At 39.4% G+C, this 19,601-nt stretch overlaps 1 protein-coding gene across 1 annotated transcript in view; it reads left to right on the forward strand.

Annotated features, from left to right (window-relative positions):
* The first annotated feature begins 18,542 nt into the window (after positions 1-18,542).
* The window catches only part of CYTIP (cytohesin 1 interacting protein), a 64,124-nt gene continuing 63,065 nt past the window's right edge, over positions 18,543-19,601 (forward strand). Inside the window, exon 1 of the mRNA XM_081241689.1 lies at positions 18,543-18,625. Coding sequence (XP_081097815.1) covers positions 18,623-18,625 — 3 coding nt within the window. The 5' untranslated portion in view covers positions 18,543-18,622. The remainder of the gene's footprint in view (positions 18,626-19,601) is intronic.

The raw sequence follows: 19,601 nt of genomic DNA on the forward strand, positions 1-19,601 counted from the left end.
GGAAAAGATACTCTTGTTATGTAGTGAAAGAACGTTTAGCAACAATGTCTCCTGCAATAAGGTGGAAAATAAGAAATATACCTATTTTCTAGCTAAGAAGGATTGCTGAAAGAGGGTTGAATGTACTTTGCCTCTTGTCTGCTTCTAGCTGCCTGCAGTAAAATGCAAGGAAGAAAGATGAGCTAAAGAAAGAACTGTTATATATAAAGTCTCTAGGACTTGCTGGGTTGGAAAAGAAAACTGTTTCTCATTCCCAGCCTCTCCAGATGGCAAATGATGCTAAAATTAAGATGTGGCTTCTGAGCAGAGATCAAATCCAGGGTGCTGTCAGGAAAATGTGGTCTAAATATAAAACCTTTTGTTAAAGCCTCATAAAGGTTTTAGATAGTGCCTTATAGACCATTTCAAACAGACAAAAGGCCCTCTAGGGATCTTGGTAGGTGCTTCACAGGTTCATTCTATAAAAACAATAAGCTTTTTAAGAATCTTAAAGGAGGTGGCCTTAAAGAGAGCTCAAGTCAGAAAAAGGCTTATCCCAGTGAGATTTGGACATATTTCTATTCTCTAATGGGGTGGATTATAAATTGATTCATAAGAAACCCACAGAGTGTTTAAAGGAATTTTATCTCCTTGTACTGAAAATGATAGAGATAGTACAACATGAAAAGATATATTTGGACCCCTCAAAATCTATGGACAGGAAGCAGATTAAAAAACCAATCAACTGCAAAGGTAACCTATATTTTAGGGAATAGAAAGATGAGTCAGTGTTTGGAAAGAGCCCAAAAAGCAGAGCAAAGAGTCATGGAGAATTCCTGGTAGTAGGACTGAGCACTAATCAGGGAACTGGTAACATGTACCTGGCTGTACTTCAGAATTGTTATGAACCAGTGACTACTGTGTTTTATCTATTTTACCTTTTTTGACTATGAGTACATTTAATGGTTTTCCTCTAACACATCATTGTATCTCAGGTGTATGTGGAGTTGATGAATCATGTCTTTAGTTCACAGATCTGCAGATCAAGAGGAATGGCACTCAAGGTGCTTAACCCAAGGAACCACACCCAAAAAACTTGATCAAATTTAGATGACAAGATCCTAAACCTCAAGTCTAAGCTTGATGAGCTTGGGAGAGAGGTCTTGGGGAAGAAAGTGAGTGTATTTTGCTTGTGGAAGAGATGTGAATTGGTATGGCCTGAAAGTTAATCATGGCATATTTTAGTTTTCAAGAGCAGCCTCTACTCTTTTCTTGGCCCCAAGTTATCTTCCAGGACATTGCCACTCCCCCATTAATGGACTATATATCCCATTCCCTAAAACCTGGCAGACCTTAGTGGCTACCTCAAAGAATAGATAGCTATAAAAAGTGATGCTGTGTGGCTTCTGAGGCTAGAGCGCAAAAAGAAATAGAGCTTCCACCTAACAGCTCTTTCTCTTGGAATGCTTATCTTTGGAACCCCACGTTGAGGAAGCTCAAGCTACCGGGAGATGTAGATGTTCTGACTGACTGCACCAGCTAAGAGATCAGACCACAGCCAGAATCAATTGCCAGACTTGTGAGTAACTAAGCCTTTTCATGATTCTAGCCCTAGCCTTCAAGCTGCCCCAGCTGATACTAAGTAGAGCAGAGATGAGCTACCCCTACCAGACTCTGATCATATCACAGAATTATTAACAGAATAAATATCATTTTTAAGCCACTAAATTGTGAGGTGGTTTGTTATGCAGCAATAGATAACTCAAATAACCACCAAGAATACTGTAAACTAGGTATGATCATCAATTTTTACAGACAAGGAAATACGCTGACAGCCACATAGCACATAAATGGAAAAGCTGAGTTGTGGATCCCAGGGTGCCTAAATCCACAGTTTGAGTTCCTTCCACTCTTTGAAACCCTCTGTAAAAGGGCATAGGTTGACCAGAAAGACATTGAGTTGAACTAGATTGAGTTCTAGACTGAGAAGATTGAGCCCAGCAGAAGGAAGATGAGATTTGTAGCCTGCTAAATGTAGAGGTCTTCCTTGAAGACAAGATACATTTTGCTGTCAAAATATTTATAGTCAAATTCTGTTCTTACATTTATGAGTTTTTGTGTGACCACAAACATGCTATATAACTTCCCTGTGTGCAACTTTCCTCAATCAGGAAACGATGATATAATATCTGTCTTGTAAAATTATTGTAAGAATTATAATTTTTATATGAAAATAAGAGAAACTATTATTATTAGTCTGACTATCTTACTGTAGTCATCTGAAAGTCCTGTGGGAATATGAGAGTCATATATCCACTGCTCTTTGACCTTTGATCAAAACATCAACACTGAACCTGGCCATTGTCCCTTTCTCTTTGGAAACACTGCCATCTCTTTCCCTAGTTTCAGATACTCACTGCCCTCTGGGGCTCTAGCTATCAGAAGTCTGCCACTTCCCCTAATCCTCAGAAAGTTTCTTCATATCTCCTTCCCCTACCACAAACTTTTCTGCCTTGAATTTTAGCTAAAATAGATTATTTATTTAATGACATTCAGGTGCAAGTGAGGCTTAACCCTATAAGACCTTTGCACTTTAAAAGAATAGCTCATTAACTACTATAAGTCTCTACTTGGTAGAATTAGTGGGAGAGACAGTTTTTGTTCCCAGAGTTCTTGGCCTACTCTCTCTCCTCCCACAATACGCAAAAAATATTCCTGAAAGTTACTTTGTAACCTCTCTGCACTCCTTTTGTAAAACACTTTATATCCCAACAGGGCCCAATAGAAATGAATTTGTTGCCAACAGGGCCCAATAGAAATAAATTTGTTGCCTGAGGAGAGAATTGAGGTTGGCAGTAAGAACACAAATGAACTTTATTTTAAAATTACAATTTCTTTACTACCTTTCACCCTCCTCACATAGTGGATGGAGTTGGTTGGGGGAGGAGGCTACCATTTATTGACTGCCTTGAAGTACTTGATGTAGCTCTCATTTTATTCCATTGTTTGCTTGTGTATTTACTGTGTGGATTAGCCAAACCTTATTTTCTTAAAAATATGTTCATTATTAGTGATTATTTGAATCCTATGGTGGGGCAGGAGAAAGGGATATTTATGTTGTTCCTATGACTCTGGAAAGGTGACTTCACTCCATTTTGTTTGACACTGAGCACAAAGCACTACTGTATGCGATGCTATAGAGGCTCATGAGGTAGACATTACAGAGAACAAAATGTATAACTAGAAGGTCTTTGGAACAGGCATTTGGTTCATTCTTTAGGAAATATGCAAGAGAGGTTTTTACAGTTCAGGCCAATGAGGGAGATGAAGAAAGAGAATAAGAGTAGATAGAGCTTGTATTATATCATACATATTTTTTATCAATTCATACTCTCCCCAATATACAAAAAATAAAACTTGTAATTCATTATAATTTAATAAAGATATAAAAAATTTGTCCTAAACAGTATTGAACAGCCCCCATCCAAATCTCTATCTTCATTTCTAGTCAATGTAAAGTTGTCCACTTCATTACATTCCCTTTGGATTTATTACTTTGAGGTTTCATTTTGTTCAAGTGCTCTGTCTTATAATAATTAAACCCACAATTTTATTATGGTAACCTTCCACTTTCTTTAGCATCAATCTTGTTCCCTTTGATCATAGATTCCTCTGTCCAGGGCTCTTGCTCCATTAGTGCCACTATATGGTGCTGGTACCTCTTCTAGTCTCAAAGGCTGGCTGTGTATCAGACTTTCCTGAGGAGTTTTGAAAATTATAGATTTCTAAGGCCCATCCAGAGCTACTGCATCATAATACTTTTCATATCTGTTCCTTCTTTTTCATTCTCATTACCACCCAAGTCCAAATCTTCATTTGCTGGGTTGTTGCAATTATTTATTAATTGTTGCCTCTGACTAGTCTCTTGTCTCCCCAAGATGCCTTTGCCAGATTAATCTTCCTAAAATAGTGCATCACACATATTGTCCCAATGTTCAATAATTGTTAATGTATCCCTCAGGAATATAATCAATTATCTTTAGGGTGGCATTGAAAACTGCTACAATTTAGCTTCTACATACCTTTTCAATGTACTTCAGTCCTTATCTGACTTGACTTCCCACAAGTACATGTCTGATGAATCTTTCTGTCTTAGTTTAGACTCCTATAACAAAATACCATAGAGTGAGTAGCTTCTTAAAAAACAAATATGTATTTTTCACAGTTCTGGATGCTGGGGAGTCTAATATCAAGGTGCTGGCAGATTCAGTATCTGGCGAGATCACTCTTCCTGGTTTGTAGATGGCTGCCTTCTTGCTGTATCCTCACATGGCAGAGAAAGGAGCTCTGGTTTCCCCTCCTCTTCTTATAATGGTGTTGATCCCATCATTGGAGCTCTACTCTCATGACCTTATCTAAACCTACCCAAAGGCCCCACCTCCTAAGACCATCACATCGGTTGTTAGGGCTTCAACATATGAATTTTGGGAACATAAAAAGATTCAGTCCAGGAATTCCCTGGTGGTCCAGTGGTTAGGACTCAGTGCTTTCACTGTCATGGCCCTAGGTTTGATTCTTGGTCGGGGAACTAAGACCTTGCAAGTCATGTGGCATGGCCAAAAAACATTCAGTCCATAATACCTTCCTTCTTACTAAAAGACTTTCTTCCTATGATTTCTTTCACATCATAAATTATTTCTTAAATTTTATGTTGAAATAATTTCAGACTTTCAGAAAAGTTGCTAGTATAAACACTTCCTTATTACCCTTCACTCAGATTCTCCGTGTTAACATTTTACTATATTTGCTATAACATTTTCTATCTCTCTTTCACCCATATATATATAGCAGACATGATGCTTCTTTACCTCTACCTGCTTCAGTATGTATCTCCTAAACACAAGGGCATTCTCTTAGATAAAACCACAGTAGTATAATGATCAAAGTAGGAAATTAACATTGATACAATATTATTATCTGATCTACAGAAAATGTGGATTAAGCAAGGCACAAATGAAAGAACATTTTTCAAAATATATGTATATGAAAAAGTCTTACATTGAGAATATAAAAAGAACTCTTATAATTCAATTATAAAAAGATAAATGCTCCCTTCCCCACTGGGACAAAGACTGGGACCTCCCAAAAGAAGACTGACAAATGGTCAAAAAGTACATGAGCAGGTGCTCAGTATTAGAATGCAAGTTAAAACCACAATGAGATACTACCACACACTGAGTAAAATGCCTAAAAACATAAAGACAATAGAAAACCCCAAATGTTGTGAAAACAGGGAGCAAGTGGAGCCATCATGCATTACTTATGGATATAAAATTATTCAATCACTTTGAAAAACTGTTTGGCAATTTCTTATAAAGGTAAACATAGGTTTTCCTTATGACTCATCACTTCCACTCCTCTTTAATTATCTAAGAAAAATGAAAACATATGCCCACAAAAACATTGTAGAGGAATACTCATAATATCTTTATGTATAAAAACCAATAACTAGAAACCACTTAAATGTCTATGACTAGAAGAAGGGATCATTAATAGTATATTTATACAATGGAATAACATTCACAGTAAAAGGAGACATAACACAGACAAAACTATGTGATGAATCTCATAGCTGTAATGTTGAAAGCAAAAAGCAAGAATAAAAACTAAAAATTTAATTTACAGAAGTTCAAAATATATGGTGACAGAAATCAGAACAGTGCTTGCTGTGGTAGAGAGTGTACCGACTGGAAAGGGTCATGAAAAACGTTCTGATGTGATGGAAATGTTCTATGTTTTAATTCGAATGTGGGATTTTTAGGTGTATACATTTGTCAAAGTTGATTGGCTCATGTACATTTCACTGTGTCACTTATATTTTAATAATAAATGTAAAACAAAAGTAGTGAGTGGGGTGCAGTTGAACTACAGGGATATGCTGGAACACAGGTCTACTAGCAGTGGAGCTACTAACATCTCTAGATGGAAGGCCTGGGTGAAAGCAGAGATTTCCAAAATTCAGAAGAAGAGTGAATTCCGTACAACAGGCCAGCGAACTGACTTCAGTTAGGGACATGGACAAACTTTGGTGAATTGCAGGGATGGAACGAGTGAAATAAATAATCAGAACTCTATTATCCTCTATCCCTTTTTTTCCTGCTAGGACTTTCCATTGGTTGTACATTTGAAAGCAGAGGGCATGAGAACACTGTAGATATAGTACTTACAGGTCAGCTTCCCAGGGGATCGAGTGGGGAGGAGAAGGAAAGAGATTAGATCTTAGGGGAAAAACAGAAGATACCTGGCATGTGCCTTACTTTTACACAACTTCAAAGGGCATCATTTAATTATCATAATGGTGGCTTGGCCAAGAGATTCTACAGATTGAGATACATCTGAGTGAGTTGAGAGTATATGAAAGAGAGTAATTGCAATAATTGATTCTGGAATTTAATCTTTTTAGTAATGAAAGTGAGTATATGATGGGATGAGGGACAGTGCAACCATGGTAGAATCAATGGAATATGGGACCACGTAGGGTAGAAAAATTATTGGAGTTGTAGTACTGGGGGCAGTTTTTGCTAATGAGATTATGGAGGGATTTCAGTTAATAGTGGTGAAAGGTCAGGTATATGTCTAAGGAAATCTGTGGCTAAGGTAACAGAATACAAAATGATTGAAGGAGAGGAAATCAAGGAACTAAGCAGCCAGGAAAATGGAAGGATTTTCTGCACATATATTGAAATAATCAAGAATTATCACAGAATGGAGAAAACGACAGAGAACTAGGAGCTAAAAGTTTGAAAAGAATGATGAGGAGGGCCATAGATGATTGCAATAAGGAGAAGTGGGTGGTATAGTCTGTTAGCTTGAGTCATCCTCAATGCTTTTCTCTCAGCCCCCAGAGTCAACCAGTCATTAAATCCTGTCAGTCTATTGCTTTTCTCAATATTAGCACCACTCCAGTCACCCACTGGGTTTTTAAAAAAATCATTTCTCCCTGTTTCAAAGCATTAGTTTTCTAAATGGGGTTCCACTAGCTACTTTTGCCAGTCTGTTTTCTTTGCTGCAATCAGTGAACTTTTCTTAGTAAATATTGTCATGTCATGCAATTCCCCCCTATCTTCCTCTAATCCAGCACTTATATTTTTTTCAGTGGGACTCCACTGCTTTTAAGATTAGAAGCAAATTCTTTCAGGCTTCTAATGAGCCCAGATGATTTGACTTCAGGTCTATTTGTCTAGTCTTATCTAGCAACATACTCCCCCATCATCTCTCTATGCACCAGTCACACTAGCCTGCCTGTTCTGTGCTCCTGCAGGGTCTTTGCATATATATGCATCTTGCTTTGCCTGGGGTGTGTCCTCCTTCACCTCCCTGTGTTTCACCAGGTTAATTAGCAGTCTTCAGTTAAAGCTCTGGTCAAATATCACCTACCTAAGGAAACCATTTCAACATCTCCCAGACTGAGTCTGTAGCTACACCCTTTATATAAGGAACAGTATGAGTGCTTCTTAAGGGAGACGTTCAGAGGAGTATCTCATATGGGAGACATTAAAAATTTATGTTGGCTTTCCTTTGTTAGGGTTGTACTCAGCTAGTTGCCGAGATAGAAGGAACCGATTGACATGAAAAAGAGAATATCCTTAAAGAAGTCACAAATGAAGTCTGGTTTAATGACATGGTTTCGGCCTATGTGTCTAGTGGAGAACTGGTTTGGACAAGTGAGTAACTTTTGCTGGAAGCTCCCTCAAATGCAGCCTCTGTAGCTTAGGGATTTTTTGTTTTTGTTTTTGTGGTATGCGGACCTCTCACTGTTGTGGCCTCTCCCGTTGCGGAGCACAGGCTCTGGATGTGCAGGCTCAGCGGCCATGGCTCTCGGGCCCAGCCGCTCTGTGGCATGTGGGATCCTCCCAGACCGGGGCATGAACCCGTGTCCCCTGCATTGGCAGGCGGACTCTCAACCACTGCGCCACCAGGGAAGCCCTAGCTTAGGGATTTTGATTCCACTTTGAAGAATGAAAATGGATTTTGAGCTGCAGTTTGTTCAATGTGAAACAGGTTCCATTGGATCTAAGCCAGCAGGGACACTGTAGTGTAGGAAAAGCCTGGTGCCTCCAAGTAACAGATGGGTCTTTAATAGCGACACTCGGTGGTAGCAAAAAGCTCCAACAGTAGTGGGCCTGTTTAGTGGTCTTAAATTCTTCATTGCCATTAGAATCATTAGGAAGCTTTGAGAAGATACCAACAGTGGTGATGTTTGAACAAATCTATAAACTTACTTTAAAAATTATTTAATTGTGCACTTAGAGTATGTGGATTTATAGTGTAAATTATGCCTTGATAAAGTGGTAGAAAGTATTAAAAAATGATACTGTTGCTTGGCTGCACTCATCAATTATACAAGAACCTCTGGGGGTACAGCTTGGACATTAATAGGTATTAAAACTCCCCAGGAAAATTTAACAATCTTTAACAAAGGTACATATGCTTTTACTTTTTGACTCAGTTCTGTTTCTAGGAATTTATTTTGGAGACCTATCTCTAGCAATACAATGCACAATATTATTCATTTGAGCATTGTGTGTAAAGGCAAAATATGGGAAACCATCTAAATGTACTATGATACATCCACACAATAGAGAGCATTATGCAGCTATAAAAAAAGAATGAGGAATACCACTTCGAACCAACATGTAGTGATATCCAGGATATGCTTTCATATGAAAAAAAGCAAAGTGCCAAAATATATCTATAGTATGATACCCTTCAAGTAAACATGAAGGAGACAGAAGAAATTATACATATATCTGCTCATTTGTGCAAAAAGGAATATGGCGAGGATAAATTAAAGACTTTAATGTGATTGGTTACCTACAGAGGTGACTGGGAATGGAGCAGGAAGAATGAGGGAGAGGGAATGGGTAGAAGGGATGAGTGGGGACACTTCTGTAAACACACCTTCTTGTACAGTTCTGACTTTGAGAACCAAGTAGTGGTTCACATATTAACAAACAGATAATTAATATTAACCAGGATGTGTGAGAATCCAAACAGAATAGAAATGATTACTAATGAATGTACTAGAAATGAATACCACAACCATTACAAATGGGATAAAAAAGAAAATAACAAACCTAAGTAATATTGAAAAACAGTATTTTGAATATATTCTACAAGGCCAAAGTCAAAAGCGCTGCACACAAATACTTTACTCTTTTTAGTAAATTTGTTTTTTACAGAGGTATATATATTAGTAATTCTCAAACTATGTGTATTCTGAAAGTGAGTAAATAAGTAAATAAATTTTGTAGAATGAGAGCCGAATTATCACTGTCAGAGAAAGGGGTTACAACTGAGGAAAGGGAGAAGACTAGAGTGAACCTCAGGTATTAGCATTGTAGGTATCAGTTTCACTACTAGTTTTATATATATATATACATAATATATTATGTAATATAGATATATTTATTTATAATAATTTTCTATAATAATTATGTATATATAATATATATAGGGGGAGAGAGAGAGAAAAAGGGAGTTATAAAAATAGATACAGATGTACATGTAATTGTATGTGTATACATGTATGTATTCCCTTGCTCTGTTCACTTAGAAAACCTAGAAGCAATGACACCCCAGCAGTAATGAGTATACCTAGTACCCAGAACTTGGTTTTTAAGTGCCATTTTTCAATAAAATGACTGAATCCGGGGCTGGGTGCAGAAAGCATAAGGTAATCCTTGATCATCTTGTGGTACCAGAAAGTAAGTGTTCAATAAATGATGGGAGCATATTGAAAAGCTTGGACACCAACCTGAAGTAGCTCAGTTGCCAAAGCTGGGATAATTTGGGTAACAAAATAAATAACGATAATATTGGATTATAACACACTGAATAAAATAAATATCTGTGCATCTGTATTAATACAGATGATTGACTACATAAATAAACACAGCAGAAAAGACTGCTCTTCATTACAGTAAAATTCCAATCAGTAAATGTAGAAGGAATGGTGGAAATGTAAAATCACCACTTCACAAATGCCCAGTAATAGTTGTCATAGGGAAGACTCAATGGATGCTAAAATCAGTAGGCAGAAACATAATTAGAAACAAGATATTTGCATAATCTCAGAATATCTCTCTACAAGATACTAATTACAAAGATAAAGTAGTATCTCTACAATGGAGAAACTTGGCAGACACCAATGTAAGTGACCAAAGTTAACATCACCAATAATGTGATACGTTGACATCATGGACTTCCTGATAGGAGGTACTGAAAAGTGCACAACATCATTTCTTGGTGTTTTTCCAAAAGCACATAACTTTTATGTAATTATGAGGAAACATCAGACAAACCCAAATTGAAGAACATTTTATGAACTGTACTGACCAGTATTCTTCAAAAGTGTCAAGGTCATGAAAGGCAAAGAAAATATAAGGCTGAGGAACAGTTCCAGATTGGAGGAGACCGGGTGGGATCGTAGATTAGAGCCTGTCTTGGGGGTGGGGAAGCTCTCTGGAGAGCCAGGTAAGGTTTTATGCTATTAGAATATTGGTGATTTCTTGAATAATTAAAGAGATGGGGTCAAATGAATAACCTAGGAAGTGGTGCTGGTCATAGAGTTTAAGAATGCTCTTGTAGCACCCTGTACTTCTCCAGTGCAGCATTTATCAAGTTACAGTCCTGTCTGTCTCCCCTATTAGAATGTAAGCTCCATGCACACAGAGAGGTGCCACATCTATCTCATTCACTGCTCTGTCCCACACATTGCCTTACACATAGTCAGTGTTCAATAAGTGTGCTGAAAAATATAACCTTAATCTTCTTTTGCTGGTCAAGCCCATGCAAACACATTTTGTCTTTCACTTTGCTCCGAGTAGCTGCACTGGTTGGCTCTATCCACTGGTGGCTGAGGGCTTCATTCCTTCATTTAATGCTTCCTCTTCCTTCAGGTTCAATGCAAGCCCCATCTTTTAGTGGAGAGCATCTTGGGCTTTATAATTTATTTATTTATTTAAAATGTGGGATCTTAGTTCCCTGACCAGGGATCGAACATACACCCCCTGTACTGGAAACGCGGAGTTTTAACCACTGGACAGCCAGGGAAGTCTCCATCTTGGGCTTTAGAGACTAAGTATAAGGATTCAGGTCTTACTTCTCTCATCCTCCAGCCAGAAACCCACCTCAGTCTTTCCCCCTCTCCAGGGTTGCTTACTTCAAGAGTAAAGAAAGGTCTTTGGATTTTTAAGCAATGATTTTCACACTTTAAAAAATTTGTTTTGCTGTTGTGATTATTGACGAAGGGATTATTTGCTTATTTTCTAAGGCCCCTTTTCTTTAAGGGAAATCTGTATGTAGTGTCCAGAGGTGTACATAAATAATACAAGGAAAAATGGAATTGCTCCACCGGGGTACATGTGGAGAGAGGAGTGTGTGGGAGAGTGATGGAAAGCCTGCCCAGACAACATCCCTTCCCCAGCCACCACCCAACTCTGGAAACCTTTGAGGTACCAATGACAAACTTCCAGTCCATAGTTTGAAAACTCTAGCAGACTGTTACAATGTTTCTACCACTTTCAGAAGCCCTGGTTTATCCCTACTGTGAGCTGTGGTTTTTATCCTTGCTCCCTTCCATTTTGCATTGACCATGGTACTACCTGCAAGAGGAGGAATGGGCAATATATTTTTAGATCCAAGACCTGGTATAAAACCTTCACCTAGGGCTTCCCTGGTGGCGCAGTGGTTGAGAGTCTGCCTGCCGATGCAGGGGACACGGGTTTGTGTCCCGGTCCGGGAGGCTCCCACATGCCGCGGAGTGGCTGGGCCTGTGAGCCATGGCCGCTGAGCCTGCGCGTCCGGAGCCTGTGCTCCGCAACGGGAGAGGCCACAACAGTGAGAGGCCCGCAAAAACAAACAAACAAACAAACAAACAACCTTCACCTAGTATTTCATTTGGTGAAAATTTCTTGATGATGATCGTTGGGGCTGGGATTTCCAGAAACTTCTTAGAGGAAGTGACCCCTGAGTTGGGCCTGGGAAGAGAGAGAGGATTTGAATTAGCAAGCAGGAGGTCATTAGCCCCTATCAGTGGGGACTGTGCAGTAATGACAGGCAGAGGAGGGCAAGCAGTGGGAAGTCACGAGAAGTTTTGAAAGACAGAGAGAGCTGGTAGGTGCAGGGTGGGCTGAGGTGGGTGACCTGAGGCAGGACATGTGAGTGTAATAGCCCAGCTGTGACCTCAGGCAGCCTAAAACCAGAAACAGAAATTATCATGCCACATTTTAAATTAATTCCCTAGTGTAGCCTCTTCAGAAAGATATTTCAGGAAGATAATTGGAATTGGCTGGTTTCCAGGTATCTTAATTTCAAGTCCCAAACAAAACATGGGCAACCTCCAAAGCAAAACTTTTCCTAACATTTCCGAGGCCACATCCCACAGCTGCTATTCGCAACTCAAGCCTACACCCTTTATCAGATCCAGGTGAGAAAATGATGATTGCTGTAAACGTAGAACACTCTCTACCAAGCAGTTGCTCTGGTTTGGCTGTTGGCACCAGCTAGCTGGCTGTTGGTGGGAGCATCCTGCCCTCTGCTGGATTTGGCAGGAAAAATGAATTTGCATTGCCTGCTAAAGAATTAATGAAGGTTGAAAGTTTGGGGTTTTATCTGAAAATAAATATTTGCTTGCATGTTGATGAGGTCTAATTAATCAAGGAGTGCATCCCCTGGATGACATGTGGCTTTCTTAGAAGACTTCCAGGTATCCAGGAAAAAAGATAAATCTTTGTGTATCATATGTATACATCTTGCTCAGTAAACAGGGGTGCAATGTTGGCATTTTTAAAGAAATGTAAAGAATCAAAGCTGCATCTCTAATAATTTTTAAAGTATTCACATGGTATATGACAGGAAGAACTTTGGGAGAACCGTCAGACTGCCCAGATTTTTATATTAATTCTGCAAGTTACTAAATCTATCTGAGACTCAATTTCTTCTTCTGTAAGGTACATATCCACCTTAAAACGTTACTGTGAGGATCAGATGAGCTAACAAGGAATGAGAAAGCACTTCACTGTGCCCACTGAAAGTATGAGGTCTTAAATATACGTGCTATGCACAAGTTCACACAAGAGTACACACACACACACACACACACACACAAAGTAGAGGCACACCTCAGTGATATTGCAGGGTTGGTTCCAGACCACTGCAATAAAGCAAATATCACAATAAGTTGAGTCACACAGACTTTTTGGTTTCCCAGTGCATATAAGAGTTATGTTTATACTGTAGTCTATTAACTATGCAATAGCATTATGTCCAAAAAAATGTACATACCTAAATTATAAACTACTTTATTGCTAAAAAATGCTAACCATTGTCTGAGCCTTCAGCGAGTCATAATTTTTTGCTGGTGGAGGGTCTTGCCTCGATGTTGATGGCTGCTGACTGATCAGGGTGGTGGTTGAAGGTTGTGGGGACTGTGTCAATTTCTTAAAATAGGACAACAATGAAGTTTGCTTCCTCGGTTGATTCTTCCTTCCATGAACGATTTCTCTGTAGCCTGCAATGCTGTTTAATAACATTTTACCCACAGTAGAACTTATTTCAAAATTAGAGTCAATCCTCTGCCACCGCTATATCAACTAAGTTTACATAAAACAGAACACACAAGAGTTCACACAAACGTACAAACCAACATTGTTCAATTATTGACTTCCTGAAATGTATTTGGGTAAAACTAGAAAACAGATCATCGATATTTCAAATTCAGAGAATGAAAAGAAAGCAGGATGCCCTGCAAATAATTTTTATAAAAAGCTCTAGAGGGCCTCCCTGGTGGCGCAGTGGTTGAGAGTCCGCCTGCCGATGCAGGGGATACGGGTTCGTGCCCCGGTCCGGGAGGATCCCATATGCCGCGGAGCGGCTGGGCCCGTGAGCCATGGCTGCTGAGCCTGCGCGTCCGGAGCCTGTGCTCCGCAGCGGGAGAGGCCACAACAGTGAGAGGCCCGCATACCGCAAAAAAAAAAAAAAAAAAAAAAAAAAAAAAGCTCTAGAGACAGAACTTTTTTACTAAGTAGTATTTATCTTCAACTGCCTATCACTATGTTCTATACAACCTATAAGAACATCTGTTTTTCTCACTTTCATAAAGAGAAAAATGGCAAAAATGAATTTGAAGAATAATCTTTTACAGAAATATAAGCCCTCCCTTTTCTCCTTTCCTCTTTTTTCTTGGGCCCTTCCCTATCCTTCTCTTCCATTCTTCTGTTTGATTTGAAACCAGAAATAAGTAGCTTCAGCTAGTATTGACACTGCTGTCAATGGTTAGCTATTTCTCATCCCCTGTAGAAGTTCCTTAAGTATGTCATTTTCTCTTCAGTGTTATGATTATAATTGGAGTAGAGTGTGGTCCTGGCTCATTTAAAGAGTAAAAAGCTGAATGACAATGGTGTTGATATTACTGTAGAAACTTTCTTTCTTTCTTTCTTTTTTTTTTTTTGTGGTTCACAGGCCTCTCACTGTTGTGGCCTCTCCCGCTGTGGAGCACAGGCCCCGGACGCTCAGGCTCAGCGGCCATGGCTCATGGGCCCAGCCGCTCCACGGCATGTGGGATCTACCCAGACCGGGGCACGAACCCGTGTCCCCCTGCATCGGCAGGCGGACTCTCAACCACTGCACCACCAGGGAAGCCCTGTAGTAGCTTTTTAATAAAAAAAATAATAGATTTTTTATTTAATTGATGTTATTCTCTTTATTAGCAGCTCTGCATAATAAAGGGTTTTTTTTTTTTTTTTTTTTTTTTTTTTTTTTTTGCTGTACGCGGGCCTCTCACTGCTGTGGCCTCTCCCGTTGCGGAGCACAGGCTCCGGACACACAGGCTCCGCGGCCATGGCTCGCGGGCCCAGCCGCTGCGCGGCATGTGGGATCTTCCGGGATAGGGACACGAACCCGTGTCTCCTGCATCGGCAGGCGGACTCTCAACCACTGCGCCACCAGGGAAGCCCTAATAAAGGGTTTTTAAACATCCCATTGGTGCTTTCACTTGAAGAGTAAACCCAAATTTAATTGATCACCTTGCCAGCCTCAGTAAGTTCTATTTTGATGTTTTGTAGGAAATTCTACTTCAAAAACGATTTAGTACTAGTTGCTGAACATATGCAGAAAAATCTCTATATATGAGATATTCATGAGATATGCAGGCTTTAGTCACATACTTATATAAATAAATATGTGATAAGCTAGTGGTGTGGAAAATGGGGAAGAAATAACTAGAAGATATCACTGGATCTTAAAATTGAACAATTTTCCAGGTGGGCAGAGTGAATATATGCATGTGTTAGAGTGGGTGAAGAGCAGCCTTCAAGAGAGAGTGTTCCAGGTAAGTAAGATATAGTGAAAATTATGAAAATCTGTGCAAATAATGGGGAGATGGGCTGAGGCTGGACTGGTAGTTTGGGGCCCAATGCAGAGGGTATTAAACTAATAAGATATAGAGTTTGAATTTCACTGGGTATGTGTGTAAACATACACTTGAGTGACGAATTAATATTATACCTCTGTGATATTCTGTTTAGTCAGGGAAGTGTTTATGAGGGAGGGAAGTTGGGTTTTAAGTAGTGTTATAACTCCCTCTGCCTTTCAAAATATGTGTAAGTTGCTGAATGAGGACTGCAACAACCTCTAAGTTGGGTTAGTGAGTGAGTCTCAGAACAGACTAGAATCCTTATCTTGGATCTTTAAAACACAACAGCTTACATCCCTTTTGAATCATCAGAAAGTCACACATTTTTAAAAAGCAGCCTCTTTGGTCCAGTTAGTCTTAGATCACCATATACCTTAAAATATCTAGAGTCCATTGCCTAAGGAGAAGTATTTACAAATGTCCTGAGTCACTTTCTATGTCTCACCTGCTGTTTTGTTGCATAAAATAAAAAAGAGATCAGAAAAAGACCCATGGATAAAGGGTCTCCACTTCACCAAATAGGCTTGCTCATCTGATTGATCATTTTTAAAAGTCAAGCTATTTATATAAGCTGCTTGGAATGATATTATTGATATTAAACTTTCTTGTCTGCCTATAGTAATTCCACAAACATTGCAAGAGACAGTTGCTCACAATAAAGCTTTGTTTATGGCATCTTAAAAGAAAGCACTTTGAACTGATATTCCCCGATCCCTATCATCATAATGAGATTTACATTTAAGTTAAGAAATTTTTCTTTTGTGTGTTTGCTCAGCACTTAGCACATTATAGGCATTCTGAAGGATGGAGCACATTCCATTAAACAATTTGGGCAAAAATAAAGTGTAAATAAGTGTGATAAGAAGTGTAGCCAGGGTCTTAGTGCCCTCATTGTGCAAACAAGAGGCCATAGACTAGCATTAAGAGCCTGGAGGAGCACAGATCTTGGCTTTCTTGCTTGTTTCTCTACCGCCAGTGCCCTGCACATAGTAGGTACTCATTAAATGTCTGTGGTCTAATGAAACAATGAATAGACTCCCTTTCCTCCTGACCTTGCTTGCAGAGGTTACCTTAAGGGCATAATAAAGTAGTAATTGCTCCATGACTACTTGGTCTTATGAGTTAATGTTTGCAAAGCACTTTGAACTTCTTGGGGAAAAGAATGGTGTTTTTTTTGGCACCATTTCATGTTTGCAGTGGCAAACAAATTATTCCTCCTCCTCTTCCTCCAACTGCCCACACTGTGCCCTCCCCCAGCTCTGTGCTGCACCAGGATCTCCCAGAAGGCAGCCACACCACTCTCACTGCCTTCTCCCAGCTGTTACCTCCAGCCCTGCAGGACAGGTAGGGACAGAGCAAATGCCAAAAAGATTTCTTTAAGACCTTGCAAGAGACTCTGGGAATATGGAATTTGGGTTGATTTTAATAACACTTAGAGCAACTGGTGTATAGAGGGATTCAGATTCTTGGTCGGCCATGGAAGAAGCTATTGGGACAGGCAGGTTGATCTGTGAGGATACATCAAACTAGATCCTGAAGGGGAGATAGAGGGTGTCAGAGAGGCAACTGGGAGCATGTGCCAAAGCAGCTGGTTTCTAAAGTGTATATGATTTTAGACACACAATACAGAACCTTGACTAGTAACTGGCAGAAAATACTAGAGTTGTTTTTAGAAGGGACTCAATAAGACAAGATGTGTTTCTTTTACATGGGTAAAAATTTCAACTGTTATGATTACTTTCCCTATAATTTTAAAAAATATTTGATGATGAGGGCGTCCCTCGTGGCGCAGTGGTTGAGAGTCCACCTGCTGCTGCAGGGGACACGGGTTTGTGCCCCGGTCCGGGAGGATCCCACGTGCCGCGGAGCGGCTGGGCCTATGAGCCATGGCCGCTGAGCCTGCGCGTCCGGAGCCTGTGCTCCGCAACGGGAGAGGCCACAACAGTGAGAGGCCCGCGTACCGCAAAATAAAAAAGATATCTGATGATGAAAAAAAGAGATTCTATCTCACAATAGATAATCATAGGCTGCAATGTTTTCCAATGTGTTTATTGCTATAAAAATTGCCTTGATTTTTAGAAACTCAATAATTAAACAGTTCAAATGTGATTTGGGAAACAAAAGCTCTTTTCTATTAAGAATTGTCCTTTATGAACAAATTCTAGAAGAAGAGTTTTTTTTTTTCTTTTTCAGGTTACAATATATGAACTTTCAACTGATCACACACAATGCATATCTCAAGGTAATTCAGGGAAAGCCAGTTACAGGTGCAGAATAACTAGAATGACTGTATCAGGGGCAGATCTTGCCTTAAAGGCAGGAACAGATCCTATTTTCCACAACTTTAAAATGACTTGTTTTCCAAACCAAATCATGATGTTTTCTCTGTGTGTGGAAAATTTTCCATGATGCATATTTATATGTTAGCTGCTGTATGCGTGCAAATTTGCTCTCTCTAGAAATTGTTTCTAGGGACTGGAAATGAATGTTATGTGGATAAAAGCTAACATGGTTTTCTATTGAAAAGATAGACTGTGTAAATGATGCCTGCTTTGCTTTAAAGGGAAAACTCAGGTAAGCCTGGTTTAGTTGAACAGCATGAAGTCAACCAAAAGTCTCAAATTTTGTTCAGAATAAATTATGGAAGTACCTTCCAATTAAATTGCAACCATTATTAATCTGAAAACAAAAACAAGGGGAATAAAATTTGTAGTTAGTTTACAGTAAGTAGCATTTGAAACTCTGAAAGCTTAGCATCCCCATAAAAGCCACATGTGAAACATTTAGATGGGAGTGACTCCAGATAAGAAATGGTTTCTTTCTCCACTTAATTCATTATAGAATGAAGAACCCTGATTTTCCATTTGTACAGGGCTCAAGGATCACATAGGCATTACTGAATTTTTGTTGTTTCTCTCTGTATTTGTAAGGTATTTGATACTAAACAGCTTGTCCATGTCCTGGAATAAATAGATGGGAACCCTCTTCAGGAAAGATGAGGAGGTTAGCATGAGTTAGGGTGAGATCGAATTTCCTTTTCAGAATGTCAGTGTCTTGTTGCATTGCAGGGGGCTGTAAATTCATCTACAGCAGACTAGAGGACACCTCATATGCTCTGGTGTTGAGACCAGGAGGAATCTCTGACTGAGATTTGCTAACTAAACTTCTATGGTAAGTTTGACTTTGAAATATGCGGTTGATTCTCATTATGTTCCTGTCTTTGATATGGGGGAGGGGAGGAAGCAAACAAGTTTTAATGAAGTGTTTTATAATTAGGTCTCTCTTTTTTGTTGATATTTTCGTTACTATGTCTCTGCTACTTTTTCTGATAGCATATGGTCAGCAGATCTGATGACAGGGATGTCTTCTATCAAGGCAAAGGTTGAATTTGTAATATCCAGACAACTTTTGGTTATAGTTAGAAAGGTCCAATAAAAACAGGAATGTGACGTTACTGCAAGAAGGGAAAAATAGAAGAGGCTGATTTAGAAAGTTGAAGGTTTTTATTAAGAGAAAAGCAAAGAGGGAATTGGTAAGAAGCCAAGTTTAAATTGGCTGAGTGCTAGAGCTCAAACACAATATTCTAATGACGGCGACAGGGTAAGGCAGCTAATGGAAATTTACGGGGTGTGTGTGTGTGTGTGTGTGCGCGTAAGAGACAGGGAGAGAAGACTTGCTTATTTTCTTATCTATATCCACACTAGCCTTTCTGAGGAGAGGGACTCTGTTCTTAGCTCTGTACAATTTGCAAAGAATGACAATTAAAAAACATTTATTGATCACAAAAGGTATTTCTTTTTGTAGCTGCTACAAAAAAAGGTCCACAAACTAGTTGCTTTTATGTGCTTTCTGTGAGACAGGCCTGAAGAAGGTAATCAGAGCTCAGGCAGAGGCAGCTGGAACTTAATCAAATAAGTTGCAGCCAAAAGGCGAGCTGTGAGCAGCAGATCACAGAGTATTCCCTCAAATCCCTGTCAGGGTAGTCACGCTTTTGGGTTAGACCACCACGGATCCGGACATTGTCTCCAAGAAAGCTTTGTTAAAGGACACTTTTGGTGTCAGAGAAGAAAGACACAGGGCAGTGGATCTCAAACTTTTAAGAATGAAAAGTGTTCAAGGACTAGTTCCGGGTTGTCACTTCTAGAGA

The sequence above is a fragment of the Mesoplodon bidens genome (genome assembly GCF_964165515.1).
Source record: "Mesoplodon bidens genome assembly, chromosome: 8".
Classification (NCBI taxonomy): domain Eukaryota; kingdom Metazoa; phylum Chordata; class Mammalia; order Artiodactyla; family Ziphiidae; genus Mesoplodon; species Mesoplodon bidens.